Source organism: Cyanistes caeruleus, chromosome 7 (genome assembly GCF_971803275.1).
Source record: "Cyanistes caeruleus chromosome 7, bCyaCae1.hap1.1, whole genome shotgun sequence".
Taxonomy (NCBI): Eukaryota; Metazoa; Chordata; class Aves; order Passeriformes; family Paridae; genus Cyanistes; species Cyanistes caeruleus.
The window spans coordinates 14,756,826-14,783,564 of NC_141707.1; the positions used below are offsets into that span (position 1 = coordinate 14,756,826).

The 26,739-nt window shown below is 39.1% G+C and overlaps 2 protein-coding genes across 7 annotated transcripts; both read left to right on the forward strand.

The window, feature by feature from the left end:
* The first annotated feature begins 410 nt into the window (after positions 1-410).
* Positions 411-18,113, forward strand: CFLAR (CASP8 and FADD like apoptosis regulator). Of its 2 annotated transcripts, XM_086897214.1 has the most exons (11): positions 563-1,052; positions 4,264-4,695; positions 5,576-5,681; positions 6,671-6,806; positions 6,969-7,066; positions 7,963-8,014; positions 8,748-8,797; positions 9,769-9,847; positions 12,820-13,315; positions 14,231-14,379; positions 15,794-18,113. In XM_086897214.1, the coding sequence occupies exons 2-10, from the start codon at positions 4,400-4,402 to the stop codon at positions 14,364-14,366; spliced, it is 1,449 nt and encodes a 482-aa protein (XP_086753340.1). In that variant the 5' UTR covers positions 563-1,052; positions 4,264-4,399; the 3' UTR covers positions 14,367-14,379; positions 15,794-18,113. The 2 variants fall into 2 exon arrangements, with proteins under 2 accessions (XP_023786587.2, XP_086753340.1); XM_023930819.2 differs by having other exon boundaries at positions 411-1,052; positions 14,231-18,113.
* On the forward strand, positions 14,303-26,723 carry CASP10 (caspase 10). 5 transcript variants are annotated; one of them, XM_086897213.1, is made up of 9 exons: positions 14,303-14,379; positions 15,794-16,050; positions 20,144-20,481; positions 20,620-20,713; positions 21,279-21,414; positions 22,279-22,367; positions 23,789-23,894; positions 24,649-25,153; positions 25,630-26,723. In XM_086897213.1, the coding sequence occupies exons 3-9, from the start codon at positions 20,168-20,170 to the stop codon at positions 25,799-25,801; spliced, it is 1,416 nt and encodes a 471-aa protein (XP_086753339.1). In that variant the 5' UTR covers positions 14,303-14,379; positions 15,794-16,050; positions 20,144-20,167; the 3' UTR covers positions 25,802-26,723. The 5 variants fall into 5 exon arrangements, with proteins under 5 accessions (XP_086753339.1, XP_086753337.1, XP_086753338.1 ...); XM_086897211.1 differs by lacking the exon at positions 14,303-14,379 and having other exon boundaries at positions 15,224-16,050; XM_086897212.1 differs by lacking the exons at positions 14,303-14,379; positions 15,794-16,050 and adding an exon at positions 18,775-19,158.
* Positions 26,724-26,739: the final 16 nt, after the last annotated feature.

Genomic DNA, 26,739 nt, shown 5'->3' on the forward strand with positions numbered 1-26,739 from the left:
GCTGGTTTCCTTCTGAATCAGCTACATCTTAATAGCGGGGACACCGTGATAGCCTTGAATGATTGATATTACAGTGAGAGCCTGACCATACAATTTCAGTAAGAATACAAGTGTTTTTTCAGAACACAGAGCTGCCACTTGGTACAAATTCTAGTGTGGGCGAGTATTTTCTGTCTCCTTTTTCCCTGCAGTTCCAAAGACAGCGTGACTCTTCATGTGTGCTATCCCAGAGTACTGCGCTTCCACTGCTGTTTTTAGCAGCACCAAAAAAAGTGACTCACTCTTTCGTAAATGCTTTGAAATCCATTGAGCTGGGAGTTATATGTGTCTGATTTCACCATATATGGAGATGCCTTTTGTCTAGTTCAGCAGAAAAACTTTAGATTATAGGCCTTTTGAAGAGCAGCTCCAGCTGCAATGCTAGCATCCCGCAGCATGAAAGTTGCTCGTTTATATCAAGGGAATAGCAACACGCAGTTTTCAGGAACAAGGCCTTACGCAATATTTACTTAAGATTATACAACGGGAAGCATTCAACTTTCACACAGCTGTAATTATGCTCACTGTGAACGAACAAATTGAGACACGAGGCATACAAGGGGTTACGGCTAAACTCCCGCTAAAACACGCGCACACACTGACCGCAGATCTTTAACCTCACCGAAAACCCTGCTACTCCTTCATAGCTCGCAGAGCCAACACAGCCGTTCTGTCTGTCCCCACACCAGCAGTGGGACAAAAACACAGCCTCACAAACCGAACCCACGCTGAACTCGGCACCGCGCCGCCGCCACGGCCTCGCCTCACAGCGCTGCCGCCACCAGAGTGGCCGAGGGAGGTGCCGGGAAGGCCGCAGGCCCTGTCCCGCCTCCAATCCGGTGAGAGCTGGGCGGTTCTGTTCTCTCGGCCCCGACTTCTGTCTCCAGGGGTACAGCGGAAACAAAACTAAAACCAACACCCTTCAGGGCAGCTTGTGGGCCGGTACCGCCCCGCCTCCGCCCTGCTCCAAACGCCGGACCGGGCTGCGGTAGAGACTTCCCCGACGTGTCTGGGTGCGTTATACCTTCCTCCCCTCCTCTACCCCTCCTTTCCCTCCCACTTCTCACCCTGAGCATCGTCCCGTGCTCCGGGGCCGGGTTCCCGTCCCTGTTCACGGGGAGAGGCGTCCCGCAGAGCCGCAGCGTCCGGCGCAAGCGGGGCCTGAGCTCCACCTTTGCTCCTGACCGAACCGAAACCGAGTGAGATATACAACGACGTACTTAGGAAGATGACTGGAAATCTGCATAAACCACGTTTAGTAGTTGGGGATTTTTTGGTTGGTTTTAGTTGTTTTTTGTTTGTTTGTTTTGTTTTAATTAGGAGGACTGGGATGTTAAAACAAATGACTGTGGCCATACTGGTTTATATCAGCAGTTATTCAAGTATATTCGAGTATATTCAAGCGTAGTAAGGAATGCGATGGTTCCTGCGGAAATTCCTTGGTTTCCTGCGTACATTGCGCAAGTCCTGTTAGAGGGCGTGAGGCAGTGAGGAAATAGGGAAATTTGAAAGCTGTGGAGCATGCTCTGTAACTTTGAAAAATGCCAGATGGCCCTGGCTCCGAGTGCAGGCGTTCCCCCATCGCCGTCTCTTCAAACAGTGCAGAGCAGAGCAAGCACAAAGCACAGGCGGTGCCGCCTTCTGTTCTCTCCTCCCAGCACGGGGCCTTCCACACGAGTTCGTCTTGTGGAAGAAACAGAATTTCCCAAATCAAAACGACGCCCACTGGTGTCATATCCTGGCTTTGTTGCTGCAAAGATGATTGTTAAAGGTTCAAGATACAAAATGCCAGCAAGGAGTTAACAGGAGCCTTGTGCATCTTTGTATGAAATTTTAGTATGTTATTTCCTGCTCCTTTGAAAGGATGTAAAAAAACAAACAAAAGCCTAATTAGATATTCTCATGAACACGAAAATTATTAAGGCAGCTTTATCTATGATGACTATGAACTTTTTTATTTTGTCTTAGAAGATATGCTGATTTTTCTCTCCTCTTTGTAGAGAATTTACATTCAATAAGTCATCTTGTTACAAAGCCCAGATAATCAAAAGCTAGGCTGCTGGGTTTATGTTGTGATTGCTTTTTTATTTCAGCTTCTGCAGCTGTGATAATTGTATCTGTGATGTTTGAAAAAGTCATCATCAGATGGAGGAGTGGAACATGATATCCTTAATCTCTTATGATGGAGTGGATCAGGCTAAGATTTACACACACGGAATGTATCAGGATTACCCCGGTCCTGTGACATTCCTGCATCAAAATACAGGCACATGGCTTTAGGATGAAAAGTTACAAACTGTTTCAGTTTATACTAAAAAATCGATTCCCCTTGCTCTTACTCATTCCCTATGCAGTGCCCAATGAATGTATATGCACAGCTGGTTTTCCTTTTATTTAGAGCATCATTTCTGGTTCACTGCAGTCATACAGAAGAATTACCCTTGGTCATTTTCTTTGGTTTTCCCATCCCCATAAAATTAGGAAGAAGGCCCCTCACAGTAATTCGTGATCTTGGTATTTGTCCAGCAGAGAATGACTTGATGTAATCACTGGGAAATCCTGGATGAAAAACAATGTGTGCTGGATCTGGATCAGTGATTTGGCAGTGGTCAAATGCTGGTTTCCCAGTCTTCTTAGGAACAGATTTACATAGATAAGTAGTAAGATAATTTCAACACTGAGAGTATAATCAGCATTTTTTTTATAGTGGGCATGTGATGTACCATATATAGGGAAATTCATGAAAGGAGATGATTCATATGTGTGTTTTAAAGGCAGATTATTTCTAAGTTAACATACAAATAGTAATTTTGCGTGCCTGAAATTCCAGCTCAGTAGGAAGTTCCTCCCTAACACATACCCCGCCTCTATTTTTTTAACTAGTTTTAAAAGATTAGCTAAAAATCAAGTGGAATAGTTAAAAAGTTTTTCTGGTATTTCCAAAAATGACGAAAAGCTGTTCAATTCTTGTTTTGCTTTAGAGTTAACTCTGAGTTCTTTTGAAAGTCCCAGCTGAATGTACCTGAGAGATACTTTCATATGAAGGTGCTTTGTGCCTCCCCCTTCTTGACTGCATTATGTCATGAGAACAGTGTCATTCTGTAGAATTCTCACAAGTGTTTGACACTAGATTGAAAATAAGTTAGCAATAAATATGCTTTTCTTCTGATAGAAAACTTTCTGAAACACATTACAGTACATGAGGGGTTCTTCTGTTTTAGATGAATTTAGATGAATTTACCTGCTTAATTATGGACACAACATGTGACATTGTTGATAGTAACTTCCAGAACGTGTAACAAAAGGATGAAAATCTTAGTAAGATTTTACTCTGTAAAAAAAATCTTACTCAGGTGCTAGAATCTTTTGGTATATTAGGCTTTGAAGTTGAATTGGTGTTTGCTTTCCAGTGGTTTAAATAAAATCCTGCAGTATAGTGATCAAAATTCTGTGGAAGGGCTAAGATTTGTCTTTAGGTTTGCTCATCTGCTGTTTCTCCATGTATGTAATGGAGATCAGAGGAGGTTAGATAGAATTTCCATAGTTGGTGACAGTGGAAATTGAGCACAGCACCCTACTGATTTTGTTAATCACAGGGCTGGGGGTTTTTCTAGGTTTGAATTTTTTTATTCCACTTTCCAGTATAATGGTATATGAATGTTTAATGAAAAAAAAGGTGGTCTGTGGCTTATCTATACCTTCAGAATTTACCAATTTGCATATTTAATGTTGGAGTATTTTCTTTGAGTGGCTTTTCAATCTCTTTGAGCATGGAGGGTGTGTGTGGAAAATCCTTTTAAGCCCAGACTGGAATCACTTTAAATGATGTTAATAATAAGAAAATCCACACAGTTCTGAATTTACAGATCATTAGTGCTTTAAAAATTACGTGTTATATTGTTGCTTGGAAGAGGGCAGAGTTTTCAGAAATACTTAATCTACCACCCACCAGCAAGCTGATGACTTTTGTTTCACTTCCTATGGAATATACAGACTCATATGAAGGTAATTTACTCTAAAAGGAACTTGCATTTCTTTCTGATTAAAATGACCTTCCAAATACTTTTAGTTTTGTAATGAACGACTGGGAGAGTCCCTTGAATAAAGGAGGTCTGTAGCATGTGTTGGAGTGTTAATTGAAAGTGAAATACTTCAGATAGGAGAGTTAACTGTGAACTTGTGCAGGAGATCACTGATTTATTGCCTTTTAATTCTCTCCCACAGAACTGCCCTTGTAAAAATGCACCTAGTTAAGAATGAACACAAGAGAAGTGCTGTGGTAGACACAGGCTTCATGCCATGTTGCTTTCCAGTTTAAAAACCAATAGACTGGCAATTTTAAAGGAACAGCAACAAAGTGATGACCAGGTGCCAAGTTCCAGCTTTCCTTATTCATCAGATTCAAGAAGAATTGGATAAAGAAGAAGAAGAGATGATGGTTTTCCTGTGCCGAGATCTTGCTCCTGATTTGGCCACTGCTGATCTTAAAGAGATCTTGGTGGCTTTGAATGAGAGAGAAAAACTGACTCCTCTTGGCTTGTCTGAGCTGTTGTACAGAGTTAAGAGGTTTGACTTGCTGAGGAGGATCCTGAACACTGAGAAAGCATCAGTGGAAGCTCACCTTGCCAGGAGTCTCAGACTTATCCCTGATTACAGGTAATGTATCTATTTCAGATTTTAAAGCTGTGCTATTTTGTTCAAAATAAGTGGGGTTTTTTTTTCCCTCTGTTTGGAGGGGGGACAGTATGGGTGAGTTGGTTTTTTTTATTAATTTTTTTAATACTTCACGGATTCAGAGCATATTTGTTGAAGGTAGAAGAAAAGCAGAAAAGGACATTATATCTAGAGTTATAGTTAAAAGAATATGTCAAGTTTAGTCCCTGAATTAAATTTTAGTAGTTTATTACTAGTCACGGCATTAGAAGCATCTGTATTTAAGGAGTTTGTGCATAAAGCCAGTGATGTTTGTAGAGTTCTAGATTAGCAGCTAAAAATGAGACTTTAAAGGAATATAATCAGTTAGAGATATTTTCTATTCTACTTTGCTTTGGGCACATAGCCATGTGGTATAGCATTTCTCAAGGGACCTCTCTGTTACTCATTTTACTCTATTAGTTTTGAGAGGCTTAAATTAAGAAATTCCAGTTATTTTATTTGAGGGACTTAGAAAGAAATCCATGTACTCATAAGGAAGATTTTCCTGTATTAAATTCTTACTAAAATAAATACCCTGTAACTAACAGGTAAAAAAGTTAAGGATGTGTTCTGTTGTCTCATTTCATCTCTATTAAACAATAAGGAAACTTTTTTTCCTAACACTGTTACACTATTACACAGTCAGTCTGAAAAACACAGGTGTAGATTAGCAAGAGTAGGTATTTTATTTACTGGATCTTGAAGCAGGATGGGTTTTTTACCTGTTTATTAGTTAGAAATGGTAGATTAAGACTGGAACTTGGGGAGAAGTTCAGTAGTTGGGAAAGGGAGGAATCTTGCTGCAAGCTAATCCTTTAAAAATATCTCGACTTTATTTCAGGGTACTAATGGTAGAGATAAATGAAAATCTGGAAAAAGATGAAGTGGGTTCTCTTGGTTTTCTACTCAGAGATTATGCACCTCGTATGAAAATGGCAAAAGATAAGGTATGTTTTCCTGATGGCATTCTCTGGAGCAAAGAAACATTAAAGTAAAAAAATAAGTAGCTAGACAGCAAGGAAAGGAGACAGTACTGCAAGGATTATTGAGACAGGAGTATACAAACATTAGGAAGCAGAGAAGAAGTTGTGGCTTCTATTTCATTTTGTTAATTTTTAATTCAAGGAAAGAAGCATGGAAAACTAGTAAAAAAGTAATGGAAAACTAGTAAAAAAGTAAGAGGGAACAGTGCATGTTATAATGTGTGGTGGTTGAATGAACTTCATGGACAGAAGACATTTTAAAGAAGTCTTCAGTATTTCTGATCTGGAAGTTCAGATAAGAATGATCTCAAACCAATAACCATTTGAACTGTGTATTGAATTACAAGGTCACTTTTTGTTAGTGCTGTGCTTCACTCAAAAAAGAACAGATGTATTGTAATTACGTCTTTATACCTTTGCATTCTGAATATTTTTCTCAATTGCATTCTGAATATTGTTGTATTTTTCTGAATTTGCATTCTGAATATTGTATTAAGTGCTTTGAGAAAGCAGAAATTCAGTAGAGAAGATTCAGAAACCTTGACCACTGTGCAGAGAAGACTTAAGATTTGTCTTCTTCCTTTGAGTTTTTTTCCCTTTTCTATCTTCAGTCAGAGGAAAGAGGCACTGAAAATTTCCCAGAGCTTTTCTTGCCTCTTGCTTTGTGGCATGTGAGGTGTCATTCCCAGTAGCTGGCTTTGTAGCAAAAACAAAATGCAAAACTGTTTCCTCAAAAATTTAAGATTGATTTTTAAGAATATCACTCTGTAGTTGCTATTATTCCTGTGATAATATCAAGGATTCATATGTCTCTCAGATAATTTTCATAGAAGGTGTAATGTCTCTAATTGTTTATACAACCTTTATGACCTTTCCATGTATTTTCTGGGTTGCTTTGTTACTTCTAGTGGAGAAAAAATATTAATGTGTTTGAGTTTATGTTGCTATTCTAGAGTTTTCTAGCTCTTATCATTGACCTGGAAAAGCTAAATTTGGTGGCTCCCAATCAACTGGATTTGATAGAAAACTGTTTTCAAAGTATTCACAGGATGGACTTGATCAGGAAGATTCAGAAGTACAAGCATGAAGGTAAGATGCTCTTTTTGCACTGGTTACTCTTGATAGCAACAATCAGATGTGCTGAAGATAAAACTGTGACTTAAAAATAAGGGCATTTGCATTCCTCATAGATTTAGATTTTTAAAACCATTGAAATATCATGGTGTATTTGTGTTTCTGTTAAATTTGCAGCTTCGGTGTCCTCCATTCATTCTCAGCCAGTATATGTAAATGCTCATCAGGCCTCTCTCCCTAATCTCAATCTGATTGATCCTCCTTATCATTCAGGGGTAAGTATACAAGAAGTGAAACAAATCCTTTATTTCTAAATATTGCCAGACTTTAAAAGGAGATCCATCTTTCAGAACCTGAGGAATGAGAGATTGCTAGTGACTAAAATATTGCTTGGTTTATTTCTGTTATTCCTGTTACTTGCTGAGTTAGGATTTGATTTAAATCTTCTGACTGAGAAAGATGGCCCTTTAAAGGACTTGTGTGAATTTTTTCCTATTAGTTGAACATATAAAATCTGTATCTTGGGAGTCTTTCTGTACTACACTGTGGAGTGAAAATTTTGCTTTGACTGTTCTTTGCAAAACATATTCTTCTTCTTTGTACCTCTGGACCTTTCAGGGAAAGTAGCTTTTAATTTTTGAAGCTGAAAATTACAGCTTTTTTAAGAAGAGTTTTTCAGGGTTTTTTTTTTGTGGCTTGGTTTAAACTCAGTTTTAGAAGATATCACAGTATCTGAAAAGTCATCAAATCCTATTGCATGCAGTATTCTTTATATTTGGGTTAGCTCTGATACTGTATTAGGATGACCTTTCTTGAAGTCTTTCACCTTGCTAAATTTGTTTTTATGTGTTCACTAAACACATAAACACATGCAGCTCCCTTCTTCTGTATAGGAATCAAAGCTCACATCTTTAGAGGTTTTTCCTTGCTGTTCATGACAAACAGGTGATTTTTTTTTTTTGAGGAGGAGGAACAGTTGGGTATTTATTTGCCTATAATCTGGGTAGGTTTGTTTTTTTTTTTAATTTGCTATGTTGTTATTCTATTTAGCTGATAGAAATGAATAAAATATCCTTTTATTGAGGAAGAAATACTACTGTGTTTTGTTTTAGAACACATTTGTTAGTTCTTGAAGGAAAATAGGAAAATTACGCCTTTTTCTTAATTTCAGATTCAGAATGAGAACACAGAAAGATTACAAAATGGATCAAGTCTTACTCTGGGTAAGAGCATTTTATCTAAGTTTTGATAACCTAAAAGAGCCAAATGATGAATTTCATTACATCAGAAGGCCTGTTGTTTGATAGTTGTGTTCCTGGCTAATCCTATTAATAACATCAGGAGCAGAGAGTGCTTCATACCTCTCAGAACTGAGCCTGGCCTTACTGTTTTGTCTTGTATTTGCTGCCACATCTTAAAACATTCTTAAAAATTGTAAGCTACTGTCAAATCTTCTTAACAGAATAAATACTTTATTAGTAAAACCATGGATAATATTGACTAGCCAGCTCTGGAGGCCTGTGTAGTGCAGTTCTGCCCATTAAGTCTGGAGTAGGAAGTTTTTGTGTCAGCTCAGCAGTGAACTCCCCACCAGGGCTGCCAGGAAGTTGTGCATTGAATACCAGGTTCTTTCCATGTGTATTGTGTTTTCTCTGGAAACACCAAATACATCTCAAATATGGTGATTTTTAAAATTAGTTGGCTGAATTCTTTTAGTGTAGAAGATATTCTTTGTTTCTTCTAGTCCTAAGCAATGTAGAATGAAATCCACATACCATTTTAGAAGTGAATAATTTAGGGATTTTGAAATGTTAGTAGCATACATAGAAACCAAGAGGTGCTGATGGGTGAGAACTTTGCTGAGGTAGATACATTCTTCTTTATAATTGATCTGGTGACAAAAAAATATCACTTGTTCTTAAATACTGAGATTACTTCTGTGTATTTTAACTGCAGCAGAACCAGTTCACATGTCCATTCAGGAGTCGGGATCAGTGCCACATAAGGTATGTGCTTGTGTATATGTATGCATGTAAATAAATGTAACCTCTGTGAGTATTTACCTTAGTTTTCTTTGTGTTTCATTTTGAGATTTCCTTGAGTTGTGTGCAGACAGAACAATGGGTACATCCTCAGCCATAAACAGATTCTGTGAATTATTTTTGCAGAATATATTTTAAATATAAAATATTTGCATCTACTCTGCAAGCAGCAGTGTGCAAAATACATGTATATATGATATGCACACAGAACTTGTACATTTATTAGTGGAGGCCAAGTTAAACTTTGGTTCAGACCAGTGGACAGTTGGGGTTCAAACCTCTTGCCACATGCATTAGAAATCACAGAGCTTCTTTGCATGCAGTAAATTTTGTTCTTGCTTCCCTCCTCACACCTTACTCTCCAGGCAGAAGACAGATGAGCTTTGAGTATTAATGATAAGAATGGCCAGCTGCTGTTTTCACTAGTTCTCCTGTAGGTCAGGAGCCAACCTGTAACAAATTGATTTACTTCAAACAATTCTCTTCAGAGGGGAGAGGAATTGTGATGGAGTTATTATGGATTATTTAGGAATAAGGAGGTTGTTCCACTAAACAAAGAAATAAATTTTCTGATGAGCAATGGTTGCTTGCACACCTGAAGAACACGAAAGTTCTCTACATTTATTGTGTTTGCAGTATGAAGCTTGTACAGTTTTAGTCTCAGTTTAAGAATCTTTATGGTAGTGAGATTGCATAACACAAGGACACAAAAACAAAACGTGTGCTAGAAATGGAGGGAAAACAATCATTAGTCCATTTCTCCTGATTTTTTGTTGTGTAGATTACAACTCAGTAGATAGATTTCTGTTAACTACTTGATGAAAAACAACAGAATGTTATTTAATAGATCTGACATAAAATTTGAGAAAATAATGCGGTCTAAAAGTTGAGAAAGAGATGTATTAACTTTATAATTGTCCTTTCACATTTTTCAGATGTCTGATGATTCTTACAGAATGCAAAGTCAGCCTTTAGGAATTTGCCTGATAATAGATTGTATTGGCAATGACACTGGTAAGTCTCAGGAATTTGAAATCCCTTAACTTATTAATCTTGGATAATTAGAACAGTTTAGTATAAATAATATAATGTACATTTACTGGCCAGGTTAGGGTAGTGATGTCCAAGTCATTTAATCTACCAATTCTAATAAGACTTCTAAAGCAAAGAGTTGGGAAGGGCCAACATCAGGTTAAAGCCAACTGTCCTAATTATTGGAGACATCATTTGATTTTTTTGTTGTAGAATCTCTGAATGAAAAAACTTGGAAGAGGATAGACTGAATTTTGGGAGGGACAAAAAGGATATTCAGCAACCAACAGAAAAATTAGGCTTACAGCAGTCATACAGTCATACAGCAGCTTACTGGCAGAGATGGTAGTGTTTCCCACCAGTTAGCAAAACCAAACCTGTTGTGGATTTGAAGTGCAATCATATTGGACACCAGAGATTTTGAATAGCCATGAGGTCCTTTATTAATAACGCACCTGGGCTTCTGTCATATCTTGCACAGTTTAGCTAAAGTGTCAGCCCAGTGAAACTGAAAGTGTTACCACAGCTGTCAGTGTAGTCACTGCCACGGTTGAAATGTGGGGGTTTCTCGATTGCCTTTGTAGAATCCTAGAATTAGATCTTTGCACAATCAAAAATACCCCTCAGTCTCTAATTGCTGTAACACATGAGGCTAAAGATAAAAATGAAGACAGTATTTGCAGTCAGTTCTGTAATAGGCTGGGAGATGTGGGGGAAGGAGTGGCATTCTGGGCATGTCTTTTGGTTTTCTCAAATACAATGGTCCAGCAGATGAACTAACTTTGAATCAGTGATGTCGTTGAAGGGCAGTGGTAGTGGAGCTCACACACAGAAAATCTGTATCTCAGATGTTTAAAGTCACCAGAGCATAGTCATATTTAACATGATAGAAGGTAAAACTCACACTGAAATACACAATGGTGTTAGTGAGATTTGGAGGAGGCATATGGCATTGCTTAAAGGAGTTTGCTAGAAAGGGCAGAATAGTTGTGCCACACTATTCTGGAGTCTGAAGAAAAATAAGAGGGCAAGGAATACATTAGAAATTGTATCTGTGGCATCCATTAGAATCTGTAGTTGTCCCAAGATTTAATCTCAGGCAGGCGAACCAGCAATAGATACTGTAGGATCAAGAATTACAACATTCTATTCTATTCTATAATGCCCAGTGTAAACACCATGAATTTATCGAATGCTGACAAAATTCAAACTGAAATGCATTTTGCTGTTTTGTAAATAGCTGCTTTTGACTTTTCCATTTGGATATCAGTTTTAATCTTTACATTATAAACAACGAGGGGAGAAAAGGCTAGTGTTTTATGTAGAATGGAGATGCTAAAAAGTCCGTGGAGGTTTGCTGGGAGATGGCTAGCGTTGAAGAAATAGGTAGTTTCTGATCTCAGGCTGTGGTGTGTCTTGCCTTAAAGTATCCAAGACTTACTATGTACAATTTCTGATTAATTGTTAACCAAGGTGTCAGCTCTAAGTTTTTGAGTTGGTTTTTTAAACTATGACAGTTAGTGTGTGTGGTGACTATGGTGACGCCAGGTTTTGTATTTGTGCATTTATGTGCATGTGCCAGTGAGATCAGGACATTACAGGAAAAGCATTCTCACTGCTGTAATTCTCATTTTGTACATGTATTGCTACCCCCTGACTGAGGGAGGGCTTCATCAAGTGTGTAACTGCTAGACCACAGTGATACTGAATTTTGAGAGCATGCTTTATTGCATAAAATAAGGGAGTTTTATATTTCTATTCTCAAATTAGAAATGTCTGGACAGTTTTTGAATTATTTTACAAAATTTAATAAAACCAGCAGAACTGGAATGCAACTATAGTTCTTTTTTATCACCTCACTATAGTGTAGAGTTTCTATTTACCCTTTCTTTTGCTGAGGAAAGTTATGAGTTCTGTTTCCTGCGTTCACTGTGGGCTTTTTGGGGAGAACAGTGTGGTAGCACAGCTGCTTTGCTGCCATTACCTCTGAAATAGCCCCTGCTAATTAGGACTTGTTAAATTTTTGAAGTCAAACACAGCTACGTGTAAGCTTCCTATGTGTGTAAGGGATTTTACATAAATATGGCACTTGATAATTCTTTTCCTGACAGAAGCTGTGCATGGGCAGTGTATATGTGATTTACACTAAAGCCACAATGCTACTGCTGGAAGTCACAGTAGTAGCTTGTGGTTCTCTGAACATGTAATACCCATGGTTTTAACCATCATGTGTCTGGTTTCAGTCCCACATTAAGAAACATCCAAAGTAGTTATTCAGATCTTAACACATTTTCCTGAGACACAGGTTAACACAGTAAGAGTTAAGTCTTAGGGTTTGGCTACCTACAGTTTTAATTTCTAGTTTGATTGAAAGCATTCATTATTAAGCTTTATTTTTTGCCTGAAAATGCCATTCTGTCCCAGTTAAGACTCCGGTTCTTCACCTGGAGCTTATCACTTAAAATTTTAGGTAGAAGAAGGGACTGCAGCAGGTTCATTTTTGACTGATGAAAGAGAACCTCTGTGTTTCTTATGCAGTTCTGTGTATCTATAATAACCACTCAGAGTAATTCTGACAAACTAAAAGGTGAAACAGACTTCCTATGCTGTCCAGATCACTCTTTATCATTTCAAGTGTGTTTCTTCTTGCCTTGTATTTTAAGTCTTAGGAACCTGGAGTACTGTCTCCAAAGGAAAGCATGTGTCTGTGAATTCAAAACAGATAACAGTGTCTCTGCTGTCATGAAACATGTAACTCATAGGAAAGAAAACATGCATATAGCACTATAAGTATGTAATGTACTGTGATCAACACCAAATACTCCTGATTTTTTAATTATTGTGATAAAATAAACTACTTAGTTTCAATAGCAAAACACCGTAAGTACTGCAATTCAGTATAGTGAGATTGAGCCTTGGTGTACCTTGGTTTAATTACATCTTGCTTCTTTCAGATGTGTTGGAAGAGACCTTCAGAAGCTTAGGCTACGACGTTCATTGTCACAGATACTTAAATATGAACTCCATGAATCAAACATTGCTTGAAGTTGCAAGGTGGCAGAAGCACAGAAATTGTGACAGCTTCGTTTGCGTATTGGTCAGCCGTGGAAATTCTCAGAGCATCTTCTGTACAGACCCCACCTTTTCTGGATTCCCTTTGGAACAAATAAAGAAATACTTTACAGCAGACTCATGTCCTGGACTCCTAGGAAAACCAAAGCTTTTTTTTATTCAGAGCTATGTTGTGCCAGAAAATGAGCAAGAATGTACCAGTCTGTTGGAAGTTGATGGGAAGGGTGAGAATATCAGTGCTAAAGTCTCTATCCCCCACGCAGCAGACATCTTTTGGAGTCATTGCAAGGTAGATGTGTCTACATTAGAACAATCCCCAGCTTCATCCTCCTATTATCTGCATTGTCTGGCTGAACTACTCCGTAATCCATATAAAAGGTAAACTAAAATAAGAGGAAATAACCCTTTTTCTATTATAGTTTATTGTCATGGAGAATAAGAAACCTTAAATTTCATCCCATCTGGTCCTAAAATGTATTTTCTTGCAGTGTCATAGTCTAAAAGACAAGTATCCTCACACAATTGCATGGAAAGGTAGCCTCAACTAGGAGTGAAGTTTCTGATTTTTGAAGAGTAAAATTAAAGTGTGTTATGGCATTGGGGTTTGTAGAGTGACAAGGGAAGAACCTGCCCTGAATAATGTATGTTAGTGCTTTAGACAGGATTGGAAATCCTGCTTCTCCCAGATAAAGAGGCTGCTGTTACATTGAGGATTGCCATGTACCATTAAGTAAAGCTGTGCTTGCAAGTATAAATGGTTAAGTGCTTAAGTTCAGGACAAAGGCAGTAGAGAGGGAAGGATTTTCTACGTTCTACTTTCTCTAAATTTAATTGCTCACAGAGGCAATTGATTGCCAATATGTAATCTTGAACTTAAACTGATAGAAAACTTGTCTATTTAAAGAGATCAAAAGCAATTGCGCAAAAATCAGATACATTTGGATATATAACTTACCGATAAAGGTTTTATTTATACAGCTGATCTACAAGGGAACTGTTATTCAAGGTAGTTGCAGTGCTAACATTTAGTACCTTTTTTAAAAACCCTAAAGACTTTAATGAAATCACAGATCATCGTGTCAGTGTAATTTATATCACAACAAAGATTTAGGTCATAAGTGTTTGTCTCAAAATGCGTGTACAGCCTTGTGTTTTAGAGGTCTTGCCTCTGCAGTAAGACTGAAATTGCCAACTTTCTACATGCTGTGTTTGAAGTTGTCTTCTCTCTTGTGAATTCTTAAATGGTGTCTTCCTTCATTCTCTAATGGAACACTTTTGCTTTTGTTGCTGCAGGAAACTCTGTCTATTGGCTATCCATATGGAACTGAACAAAAAAGTTTATGATTGGAATACGACCACTGACCCAAGCCAACAATACTCACTGCTACTCCAGCACACACTGAGGAAGAAACTTTTTTTTCTCACTTAACTGCTATTAGAAAGTACATATCTGAAACAGTTAACAATGGAAACATTTGCAGTGATGCACAGTTTAATGCATACTTTTACTTTATGCATTGTTATTTCATGTGTATCTAAAGTGCCTGTTGCTTCCAAACACAGGAATTTTACAAGCATTTTAGTGTGCTAGGACACTAGATTTTATATTTTAATATAGTAGTCTCTGACTCCATTCTCATTGGATGAGAATGGTAGCTGTTGTATAGCAGTGCAGCATATCTTGCTATTGAGTACAACAGGTAAACAGAGTGGAAAGGTATATAAACTGTATAGCTGATGGGTGTTCCAAGAAAAAACAGAAGTGCTTTTATTATTTTGGTGGTGGTTTTTAACATACCTCATAGCATTTAAACAAATACAAGCCAGCCCAAACCACTGAAACACACTGAATTACTTTCCCTCTCACCTAATAGTGGCATATGTCTCAGAAAAGCATTCATACCCAGTAATACCAGATCTTTGCTGACTTGCAAATGTTCTGACTTGCATGCCTCTGTAGATTGGCAAAACAGAAGGGAGAGACATATGATCTTCTCAATAATCTGGATTCCATCTGATTGCTCCATTAAAGATTGCATCATTAGCACTGTCCACAGCACACAGGGATTCTATATTAACAAATGAGACAATCTGCTGTGCTTTGGGCCAAGTATTTTCTGTTGATGCAAAAATGAGTCTACTTGTGACAGGACATTACAGTAATCTGCCATACAGTTAAAAATATGTGAGATTTTGGCAGATGTCTTGTGGAAGCTGAAACATGGTTCACACTTGTTGTACCAGGCATAGTTGTAAAAAGATATTTTAAAGTATTTGAATGTAAATGTATGTAGCAGCCATGAGCCTTTAAGACTGAAACACCCCACCCTCACTCCTTTTGCTTATGAAAAAGAATATGCCTCTATTAATTAATTTTTTCCCAAGTGCTCTTGTGAAAAAATAAAAGGGAAAATTGTCCTAATTACAAAATTTTTTCTCCAATATAGCAGTTGCCTAACATGAAAAGTGCAGCTAACTTACTTGTATAACAATATAACCTGGATGGCTTGCATTGAAGTTTATTGTCACCAAACTTAGTGACAATAAAGTAGGCCACTTGTAAATGTTTTATTTTTACTCCTAATATAGTCTCCTATAAAAATCAAAAACAATCAAAGCCCTGGTGTGCCTTGCTTGGTTTCTGGTTAAGTTTTTAATGGAAAAAGAGGAGGATACAAAATGACAGATAGGGAATCTTAGAAGTTGCTTCTGGTGGCTGGAAAATGAACTAAATGGTGAAACAAATGTTTACTGTGGTTGCAGAAGTAAGATATCATTTCAAGTTACATATATCTAAGTAATGTTAATTTATGTGATCTTCACAGATTAACTTCACTTTCCCATTTCCCTTACTAGCTTTTGCATTTGACAAGCACTTCTGCTACCCTATAGACAACCAAAAGCAGGGAGAATGGAACCAAGAGGAGGCAGATGAGGAAAAGAAATGTGGAAATTTTAAGCAGGAACAAGAAGGGCAATGGTAGGGAGCATCAAGAGAAGAACAAGTAGGAGAGAGACAATTTGGAGGAGAAATACCAATATTGGAAGGAGAAGAAAACAGGAAAAAGGAAGTGAGAATTATAGTGGCTATCCTTACAGACTCTAATGATGTGGTGAGTTGGTTGATGTTTTGTGGATTGATTGGTTGGGGGGTTTTGAGTGATGCTAAATGCAACTATTTAATTAAAATATTAGCAGTAGAATATATTCTGCTTCTGCAGTTTTGTGACACGTTTGGTTTGAGGGTTAAGGAGTATATACGTTCTTTGCCTTACTGCAAGACACAGTAAGTAAAGTCCGTGTTCCTTTCATTAAGAAATGATGCAGAAATACTGTTTTGAAAACCAGAGGCTCATGTAATTAACCCTCTAAGTGGAAAAGGAAAGGACTCTTGTTGTGTATGGCTGCTTGTTGGAAGTGGTTATAACCCTCTAGAATGTTGGGGACAGGCATGTATTGTGCAGCATTCATAGGTGTCTGTGATTTTTCACTCTGATCCTCAGTAGATTCTTAAACCATAGGCATACACAATCTATAATCATACATCTAAGCAGTATTTATTGCCTTGACACTTCTTTCAAGAGTGGTATTCAGGTAGGCTGATTCCCTGTATCTGCTGCTTCAGGAGTATTTATCCAGGACTTTTTTGATGGCAGTTGTCTGTCACTTCTCCCATAGCTTACAGAATCATAGACTCACAGTATGTGCTGAATTAGACAGGATCCATCAGGATCATCGAATCCAACTCCTGGCCCTGCCCAGGACACCCCAAAAATCCCACCGTGTGCCTGAGAGTGTTTTCCAAAAGCTTCTTGAGCTCTGTCAGGTACTGTGACCACTTCCCATGGGAGCCTGTTCCAGTGTGCCAGGGTGCCCAGCCACCCTCTCTGGGTGAAGAACCTCTTCCTAAAATCTAACCCTCCCCTGACAGTTTCATTCCTCAAGTCCTGTCAGGGGTCACCAAAGGTAAGAAGTTGATACCTGTGCCTCTCTGCTTCCCCTCGTGAGGATGCTGAAGATTGCAATGAGGTCTCCCCTCAGTCTCCTCTTCTCTAGGATGAACAAACCAAGTGACCTCAGCCCCTCCTCAAGGCCTCCCCTCCAAAACCCTTCCCAGGTTTCTTGTCCCTCCATACACACAGTGGGGACTGTCTCTTCTTGCTGTAGCACACTCATAAAATTTGAGTCTAGAGATGGATGCAGGGTATGGACTGCATCCAATTGTCCCTGTATTGTGGACAGTGAAGTGATTTAAGATTAAATGGTCCTTTAGCCAAAAGAAAAGCAGGAAGAGAATTTTGGACCCATCATGAGTTTAGGGTGTTAGCACAGGAACATAGAGAGTGTCATTCTGATGAAATTTCATGGTGTTGGACTGCCAAAATGTCTAGTTTTCAGAACCTACTATTGAAGGAAATAAAACAAGTTACACTGCTTGTGCATTGACAGAGCTTGAAATAAAGCTGTCAGAGTCACTGCTCTGGCACTTTAAATTACAGTTTTGGTTTCTGATAACTGGAAAAAAAAATTCTTGTAGTTCTGTATGTGATCTATATATGGGAGAGGGAAAAAAGAATTGGCAGAATATGGGAGATGCCTTTAAGTGGCTGGGAAGGTGTACTCGTGAGGCAAGAGATTCATTTCATACCAGACTTACGTTGCATGGTTTTTCTCAGCTACCTACGCTGATGTGGCTGAGCCATAAATTGAGTTTACTTTGCACTGCTACATATTTGTGTATTACAGTGGTTGCTAACTCATTATCCAAAAAAGAAGTTATGTTCAAGGGGAAGTTACTGTGCTAGCACTTGTAGATGGAGCATGTTGTATGGCTGATCTCCCCTTTCAACTCTGCATAAGGAGTAACAGGGTCCTGCTACAGGTACATGAGTCAGAGAAGCTTTTTATGGGAGTTTCTGAGAATTCTTTTCTGATTTCCAGAGTTCTAAGTTTCTGACATGCAGAATGGTATTGCTGAGCAGAGGCTGCCATCCGTGTGGATGATTTACGTTCCATTTAAATTAAATCTCCTGTACTGAATTACTTGACAACTTTTCTGTGGCTGGTTTAAAGAATGTCTATGTTTCAGCTTCTGTATTAGAAACAATAAGACACTTTAATTAGATACAAATGCTGGGTTTCAAGCTGATATTCTGAATAAAATTTCTGTATTGATTGTCCCTGTCTCCCTCTACACCATAGAATAACACTGAAATTCTTGGCTTGTTATCCTGCAGACCTCTATAACTTGTTCAAATTGGCTGTGAAGTTTACAGCTCTATAAAAACGAGCTGGCTTAATAAAGGACGGCAAGCCTTATAGTTTCAGGAGGTAACGCGGCTGCTCTTTGTGTATTGGACAACAACTTTTGGCACGAGCAAGGAGACTCTTCCCGTCCCATCTCCGGGCATACAGGTGACCCTGGAGATGCAGAAGGCACTGAGCAGAGTCTGCTCATCTTCCTTCTCCTCTCTTTATTTCAGTGGACACACAGACCCACAGATAAATGGTATTGCAGCCCTTTCCCACAAACACTGCTCTTCAGGCTTCCTTCCAGTGGGGAAACAAAAATTAAAATAATGTGCCTAAAATGTTTGAGGCCTTTTTGCGATGTAGTTTGCTTTAAAATGGCTTGGCAGCAAAAGCGAGGCGATTTACGGGCCACGTCTTACACTTGGTACCCGAGGCTCTGCCCGAAGTCTTTTCCCGGAGCCCCGGCAGCGCTCCCCGCACCCGCGGGCCCTGCGGCCGAGGGCGGGCGGGCTCAGGCCGGGGCAGGGCGCTGCCGCCGCTCGCGGCCGGAGCCCGCACGGGCAGCCGTGCCCCGCTCCCCGGACGTGCCCCGGCTCCTCGCTCGCATCCACCTGATCTCCCATTCCGCCCTGCCGCTGACGCCGCCCCCTCGCCGCCTGCCCGCGGCACTCGGCCGCCTCTCCCGCCCGCGGCAAGCCGCGAAAGGGACCGCGAAAGGAGCAGCGAGCCGCCGCCCTGGGACCGGGACTGGAGTTCGTGAAAGAGGTACCGAAGCGTGGGGCTGAAACGGAGAGGGAACGAAGCCCGTGTCCCGATCCCGAACTTCCGCTCGCTTTTTGAGTGGCTGCTCCCGGCTGCCCGCGCGGCCTCCGCGCTGGAGCCTGCGGGCTGAGCTTGCGGCGCTTCGCTTCGTACTTAAACCCTAGGGGCAGTGCTCCGCTCAGTAACACTCCAAAGAAAAAGAAAAGGTAGTTTCACGGTCCTTATACTGCTTCTTTCGTACGATTTTCCTTCTCCGAGGCGATATCTGAAAGCATACATCAGAGATGCGGATTCCTAAGTTTTCTGTGTCGGTGCCCTGCCGGGTCCGGCTGCGGAGCTGCGGGTGAGCCGCGCCAAGACTGGGCAGCGAGCACATCCTGCACTGATTGCGCTCCCTCATGTGGGAACCTTCGCTTCCAGCTGCTCCAGACAAAAGATTGAAGACCTACCAGACAGAAGGCACTGACGCACCCTCTTACCTATTTAACCTTTCACCTAGCATAGAACTGCCTAGGCTGCATAGAAGAAGTTGGTGTAGTGGAAGGTTGATAAGTGTCTATTAAACCTCAGTAAGATTGAGTTTCTCATGCAGAGCCTACTTAGACTGAGCATCGAGTGCTATTACATTTTAACTGGCATTCACTTGTAAGAGAGGCTTATAAGGGTTTTTCTATACCAAATGTCAAATACAACCTGGAAGCAAGTTACAGCTGGGAGTGGATGGAAATTCCACAGCTTCAGCTTGGGTGTCAGCCTTCTTAACACTCTCCTGCTACAGCCAGAGAACAAGAAGCACTTGGACTGCAGATCAAGGAATATACATGAACCACTGTGCTGTCTCCATTAATAGTTACTGCAGGTGCTCTTCCCAGTTAAAATGGAGAGAAGTAAAGACTGAAGGTGGAAGATGTTTGAAAGAAAAGAAAATTCAGACCTTGAGGTTGTCTAGCACAGTTTTTTGCTCAGAGCAGGGCTAACTTCAATAATAGACTGGGTTGTTCGGAGCTTCTGCCAAATCTGGTCTGTTTTGTAGTCTTGTGTTTAGAAAAGGAAGTAAATTTCAAATTTATTTAAAACCTTTATTTATTAAAAGGTGGTTTAGGGCTTCCGAACAGTCATTGAGTAAAATTTTAGTAGAGGATTGCTGTATTGAAGATTTGAGTGTTACTAGTATTTGCTTTTTGATTTCAGGGAGAGACTGTTGGTTCCAGCAACATGGAGAATGATGTCAGCTTTAAGTTCCATCAGCAGCTTTTCTTTATTAGTGAAAATCTGGTGACTGAAGATGTAGCAGCTTTAAAATTTCTCTGTACTGACTTGCTCCACCTCAGGCAGCTAGAAGGTGTGAAGTCAGCAGCAGACATCTTCAAACTTCTTATGGCTCAAGACTATCTGAATGCAGAAGACACTTTCCTACTAGCTGAACTCTTATACAGAATTAAATGTCACTTCTTGCTCGAGAAACTTGGTTACACCAAGGAGAAAGTACAAGAACATCTGCGTGAGAAGGGAAGAGTATCTCCATACAGGTAAGCTTGCAGTGGAATTCTCTTCCCTCCATTACTGCTATCTGTGCCATAGTATTTTCCATTTTTAAATTCTTAGATTGCCTTTGTTTTTTATACCATCTTCTGTTCCACTGTTACCTCACTGAATCTCTGTTACAGGCAGATGCTGTATGAATTGTCAGAGAACATCACCAATGAGATGTTGGATGAAATCACATTCCTCCTGCATCTTCCAAAGCGATGGATGATTCTTGTACGTGAGGAGTGAGCCAGTGTGTATATGGTGGGAAGAGGGAAGGCGGGAAATGGGAGGAAAAGTGTGAGAAGTGTTTGGCAGAATAGAGCATAATATGCAGCTAGACTGGTTGTATTCATAGGGATAGCAAGAAGGAAGTTGTTGACAGGCAAGAGTAGAATTTGGTCCCTCCAGCCAAGGTCGGTCACTGACAGTTCACTGTCTAGCATCACATTGTAAAATGGTGACAAAGCTTTGCCCTGCTTGAGCCATATGCAGGGGAGATTTGTGTCCATATGTCATTGATACTGTTTCACAGCAATGAAGCTTTCTTGAAGCCTCAAGTCACTAATATAGTTTGGGTGAATCTATTTAAACAAGACCATACTAAATAAAAATACAACCACTGACTTTCCATGAAGCAGCATTTCTGCTTTAACGGTGATATAAAATTGACTGGTCCCTGTTGGTAGGGAGCAAAGCAGATAATAATGTGATTGTTTGCAGCAGGGCTTGATTTCTAAGGAAGTTTTGATTTCTAAGGAGCAATAATTATATTTTATTCTCTCCTTTTGGCTGTCAGTCTGCTTTGGATTTGCTGACTTTATTGGAAAAGCAGGGCCTTTTAACTAAAGACAATGTACAGATACTGGAGAATGTCTGTATGAAAGTTTCACCTGATCTCCTGAAGACAATAGACTGCTACAAAAAGGCAAAAGGTGAGAAATTCATAGTCTAGCAGTAGGTTTTCTAAAATGCAGGAAGCACTAGATGGGTCTGGGCAACTGAACTTAAGGTTACATGTGTGTATTGCTGTAACAGGAGCTAGGGTGGCATAAATCTGGCATAACAATTCCTAGCTTGCATTATTTCGTGGCTGAATCCCTGAAATAGAGACATGCTGGAATACCTGAGGCCACACAGTGCAGCTCAGCACACAGAGAACAGGCTGGAAAACTGAAAATCTGCTTAAAATTATGTCGCACTTCTCCATTTCCCCACTGATAGTATTGAGATGATGACAACTGCCCTGTAAAAGGTACTTTGTGATCTGTGCATGTGCACTGCATAAAGGCAGTTGCCTGCTAATAGGCTGGCAAGACAAACTCTGTGTGCATGTGTGTCTGATACATGGTATGAGCGTACAGATGATTTCTGGTTTTATATTTAAAAAAATGAGATTTATCAGTGATTCAGGAGGAAAAAAAAAAAAGAAAACTTCAGTAGGAAGAATGCAGATTCTTCTTAAATATAGGTAATTTCTAAGCTAATTTCTAGATGAAAAATTAATTTGAATGTCTTGGGTAGAATCTGTCCTTGTGCCACAGTATTTTTATTTTGCAATATTGATACAAATAGAAGTCTTGCCTTTGTCACAAAAATAAATGGAATAAAAATAACCAGAAAATGTTCAGATTAGATCTGTTGAACATGACCATGCTATATTGTATGGAACAATTATTCCTTTCAGTGAAACAGTACTTCAAATACAAAAAGTGATGTATTGTAGCTAAACTGCTTTTTGCTGCATCTACAAATGCTGGATTTATCTTCATAAATATCTATGTTGGGTTTTTTCCTAGATGACAAGGCAGCTAATTTTACACAAGGCTTCTCTGAACTAAACCTGGAGCTGCATGGAGAATTCAACAATGTAGAAAATGGATCCAAGGTTTGAGACAATCTCTTAAATCCTTCTTGAATATCTGAGGGTGTGAGGTTTTCATCCTCTCTCAAATGACATTTATCATGCAAGGACTTGAGAGATATCTCTCTCTGTCTCATAAAGTTTCTTGACTTGACTGATAAATTGGAATGTTTCAAAGAATATTTTAACCTCGGAGGCCAGAAATATAGCAATGTTGAAAGATGTGTTGTAGACAGAATGGCCTATTATTCACACATCAGTGCATGTACCTATCTTCCTCATAAAGGCAAAACATTTTGCATTTGTCTAATTTGTGCATTTTGGACATGGCAGTAGAACGTGCAAAACACAGGGACAAATGGAGCTCCACAGTTCTCACTTTTTGAATCTGGCTTAGAAAAGGCCTCAGGGCATCTTGAAACTAGAAGTCATAAGGGATAGCATACAAGGCCCATGTTTGAATGATTAAAAGGAGGCAAGAGTTTTTCATAAACTATTGCAGAGGTCTTGGTACATGAAAAAAGATCTCTTTTGTGAAATCCGTTCTTAGAGGCCTTATATGCACTCTTTAACCACAGCCATGTAACCATTCAGTTCTCCCTCTGGCCTTTTCTTTGTGATGGCCATGGCTGTTGAAGGAGCAAGTTGCTCCATTTGTTTATAGCTATTTAATTTCTTGAATTTCTATGCTGTAACATCTTTTCATCTTTTGACAAAAGCTGTCAGGAACTTGGAGTGCTGCCTTCATTTTGTCCTACTAAAATGCACAAAAGGAGATGTGTATTGCTCTCTAGTGAGCAGGTAGAGACTCCAGAGGATGGAATTTTTTTATTTCAACTAAGTTTGGACTTAAATACATGGTACTTGAAGTTTTGGTACTTTTCCGCTTTAAAAATGTTCTTTTTTTAACAGTGGAAGGTAATTTTAAATCTTAACCAAAAAACTAGTGTGGTAGGTTTATGCACTTCTGAGATTTCTGTTCTGCTTGCATCCTTTACCAGTGGATCAGTATGAATTACCTACTCCAGATATTCATTACTGTTCTCAAAAAAACCCAATTCAGGTTAGAATTCTTAACATCCTATAGTTTCACTATGATCCCTCTGCCATGAAGCTAAAATACTGTTTTGACATTGAAAACAGTTGGGGTCTTCTGTCCCCATCACCGACTCAGATTGCAGTTTGGTTGCTGAATCCTGCCTTTCGCATACAGATGAGAACACAAATGCTAAACCCTTCTTCTGCAGTTTGATAGGGTGGTGACAGTGTGCTTGGAGTTTCACTGATGTTTTTTCACACTAGGAGGCACCACTGAGTTCTAGATGTTCAAAAATAGCCCACAGTCTTAGGTGCCTCTAGCGCCAGTTTTGAGACATGTTAAGGAAATACAAGTAAGTTGAATAAATTCATTGAAACTGTAAGCTTTTTTCTTCTCTTTTCTACAGACCATGGCAAGCTACAAAATGGATGGGCCACATAGAGGATTTTGTCTCATTATTAATAATGTTAACTTCATTAGCTCTCAGAGAAAAGGTTCTTGCAAAGATGCTGGTAAGTTACAGAAGTGAGATTTTTGGAGATTAGTCTCTCTGTTTCCCCAGGTGAGTTGATTATGTAGTATTGCCCTATATTTCATTGTCTATGGTTATTTAATATTCAAAAAGAGTAAAATGTTTGATATGTGTTAAATTATGTCATTTGTGTATCCTGGGGAAGGAGAGGTTAAAGGATGAATAACCACAGGGTTTTTCAGTTGGATTATTCCTGAATAATTTTAAGAATCACTTTTTACTTATCTTTTATCTACAGCTATAGTAAAGAACTAAAATTAAACTAAAATAAACTATCATCCCACCTAATACAATGCAAAATTCCACAACTAAGCAACTCTGTGCATGTTTCTTACTTTGTTCTGTTTTCTCTATTTATCTCTTATGAATGAAACTCTTAATAGGCAAAACTGCAACTGGAAAATAATGATGCGTGGAAGGTTTTGAAAGCTCTTATCTGAAACTGGGGAAGGGCAGATTCTTTGTGTTTTCAAGTGTCATTGGCGTGCTCACTTACAACAATAATGTATGCACTATTTTCTGAAAGTTGTCTAGAAAAATCCAGGAACTGTGTTTGAGCTGATGCCATCTTTTTTTTATTACAGTTAGCCTTTAGTTGGTACTAGTATGAGGATGAATCTGCAGTAGTGTCAAGGAGTAAAATCTTTCCCTCTCCAAGATTAGCTTGCATGGTGACTTCATAAAATGCTTTTCTCTTACCTCAAATTTTCCTTTTATCATTAATTTATTTACAGAGCAGCTGGAGAGAGTATTCACATGGCTTGGTCTGGATGTGAGGACTTACACAGATCTAACATCTGGGGATATTAAAAATCTCATGGAAACTTGGCAGCATGTGCAAGATCATGAAGACAGGAACTGCTTTATATGTTGTATTCTATCTCATGGAAAGTCAGGAGCAATCTACGGGACAGATGAGAAACTTGTGTCAATCCGCATGCTTACGTCCCACTTCACTGCCAAACAATGTCCCCAGCTGGCTGCAAAACCCAAACTCTTCTTTATCCAAGCATGCCAGGGTGACAATATACAGCGTCCTGTCTATGTTGATACTGATGGACCAACTCCTGACTCGTCTTCCGTGCAAGAGAGAGTTTCTCTTTATGAAAGTATTCCTGAAGATGCTGATTTCCTCCTAGGCATGGCCACAGTTGACGGATGTGCGGCTTTCCGACACATTGAAGAGGGTGCTTGGTATATTCAGGCCCTCTGCAGCAAGCTACAGTTGTTGGTACCAAGGTAAATACTTGACTTAGTGCTCTGATGAAATTTTTCTTCTCCAAAGGTAGTTCATCTAGGAACACCTACCCATGTTCTAAGGTGGATGGAATTAGTTAAAATGATGATTTTACACTGATAAATTTACATTAACTCTGTGAGTACTATACATGTAATCTGTAGAATGTGAAGTTTATTGTGAAAAAGCACACAAACTTTCACATCTGTAATCTTTAAGACAACACAGTTTCTTGGGTGATAGATAAAAATATTTTATTCCATTATTTTTCTTTATTGGTTGAATTAAGCAAGACAGCAAGAACAGGTCTTTTGTTTTTAATATGGCTCAAATGAGGACAAAAGAGAAATTTGGAGAAAAGTATGTGTTTTCTCTTTTTGTGTGTTAAATCTAGCTGATCAGGGAGATGTTAAATGGATTGCCATCTGCTCACTAATAACTTAATATTTTTTTTTCCTCTCTCTTCTTCTGGCTGTAGAGGTGAAGATATCTTGACGATTCTAACACAAGTTAATGAAGATGTGGCCAAACGTGATAGCCCTTCAGGGATGAAGAAGCAAATGCCCCAACCAGCATACACCTTAAGAAGAAAATTTATATTCCCAATACCTATGGCCCCTCCTCCTTCAGAGCAATATCGAGGCTTTTAAAACACATCATTTTATCATCTCATTTAAATGCAGTTCATCATACTACCTGTTTTAAGACAGTTATCCAAAACCCTGAGGATGTTTGCTTTGATGCAAGGCCTCATAAATTTTTTGTCAAACCGTGAAACTGGAGGAGACACAATTAAAACAATCCATGTGCCAGCTATTTACATCATCTATATATTCAGAGTTATCAGTGTTGGAAGAACCACACTTCTGTCATGTTAAACATTTTTGCACCTGCACAGGTTGCAGATACAAAAGGTTTTTCCTGGCAGCATAGGGATTGCATGTAAGCTTCCATATTTAAACCAGGATTATTAATGGTCTGGTTTAGACTCATCATGTTTTATTTTGCAGGCTAGCAATTTTAAATACTTTTTCTAAATCCACTATGTTCGTAGAGAGAAAAAAGTGAGAATGAAGAGACAAAACCTTAAGTAGTAAGGAAAAGGACCAATCTCTAATGAAAATTACATTTAACTTAAAAAAGAACCGATTGCCAACTGAAATCAGCAATTTGTTCCACAGTGCACACTGATACCCTCAAATGGCTGACATAAGCTTCATGTACAATGAAGTTTTTCAAAACTGAGTAAAGCCAAAATGCTGCTTATTATTCTCTCTGTGAAACCTTGTGAACTGTTATTTCCCCATCACTTCTGAGAAGACTTAGGGTTGAAGATTTGGGTGCTATGAAATAGAGCAGTCAGATTAATTTCGTTAAGCATTACATTTTTTAATTATCATTTGTTGGTTTAGGATCAAAAATGCAGCCAATTTGAGAAGGTTTCTATCAACTAAGCTGCTGGCAGAATTTTGTGAGTTAAATGAAATAGTGCCGTGTTGTTTTGTTACGAGGACTTGTTATGTATGCCTGTGTCTTTCCTGTTTGTTACTGCATTAAAGTCATACTTTTTAAGAGCTTCGTGAGATAA

Bases quoted from the DNA above. Each gene is read 5' to 3' on its own strand.
- CFLAR (XM_023930819.2), top strand. From the start codon at position 4,400: ATGACCAGGTGCCAAGTTCCAGCTTTCCTTATTCATCAGATTCAAGAA. The intron at 5,682-6,670 runs GTATGTTTTCCT...TTGCTATTCTAG, and splicing joins TGAAAATGGCAAAAGATAAG to AGTTTTCTAGCTCTTATCAT. The intron at 9,848-12,819 runs GTAAGTCTCAGG...TGCTTCTTTCAG, and splicing joins TTGTATTGGCAATGACACTG to ATGTGTTGGAAGAGACCTTC.
- CASP10 (XM_086897210.1), top strand. From the start codon at position 19,860: ATGTTTGAAAGAAAAGAAAATTCAGACCTTGAG. The intron at 22,368-23,788 runs GTTTGAGACAAT...TCTTTTCTACAG, and splicing joins ATGTAGAAAATGGATCCAAG to ACCATGGCAAGCTACAAAAT. The intron at 25,154-25,629 runs GTAAATACTTGA...TTCTGGCTGTAG, and splicing joins CTACAGTTGTTGGTACCAAG to AGGTGAAGATATCTTGACGA.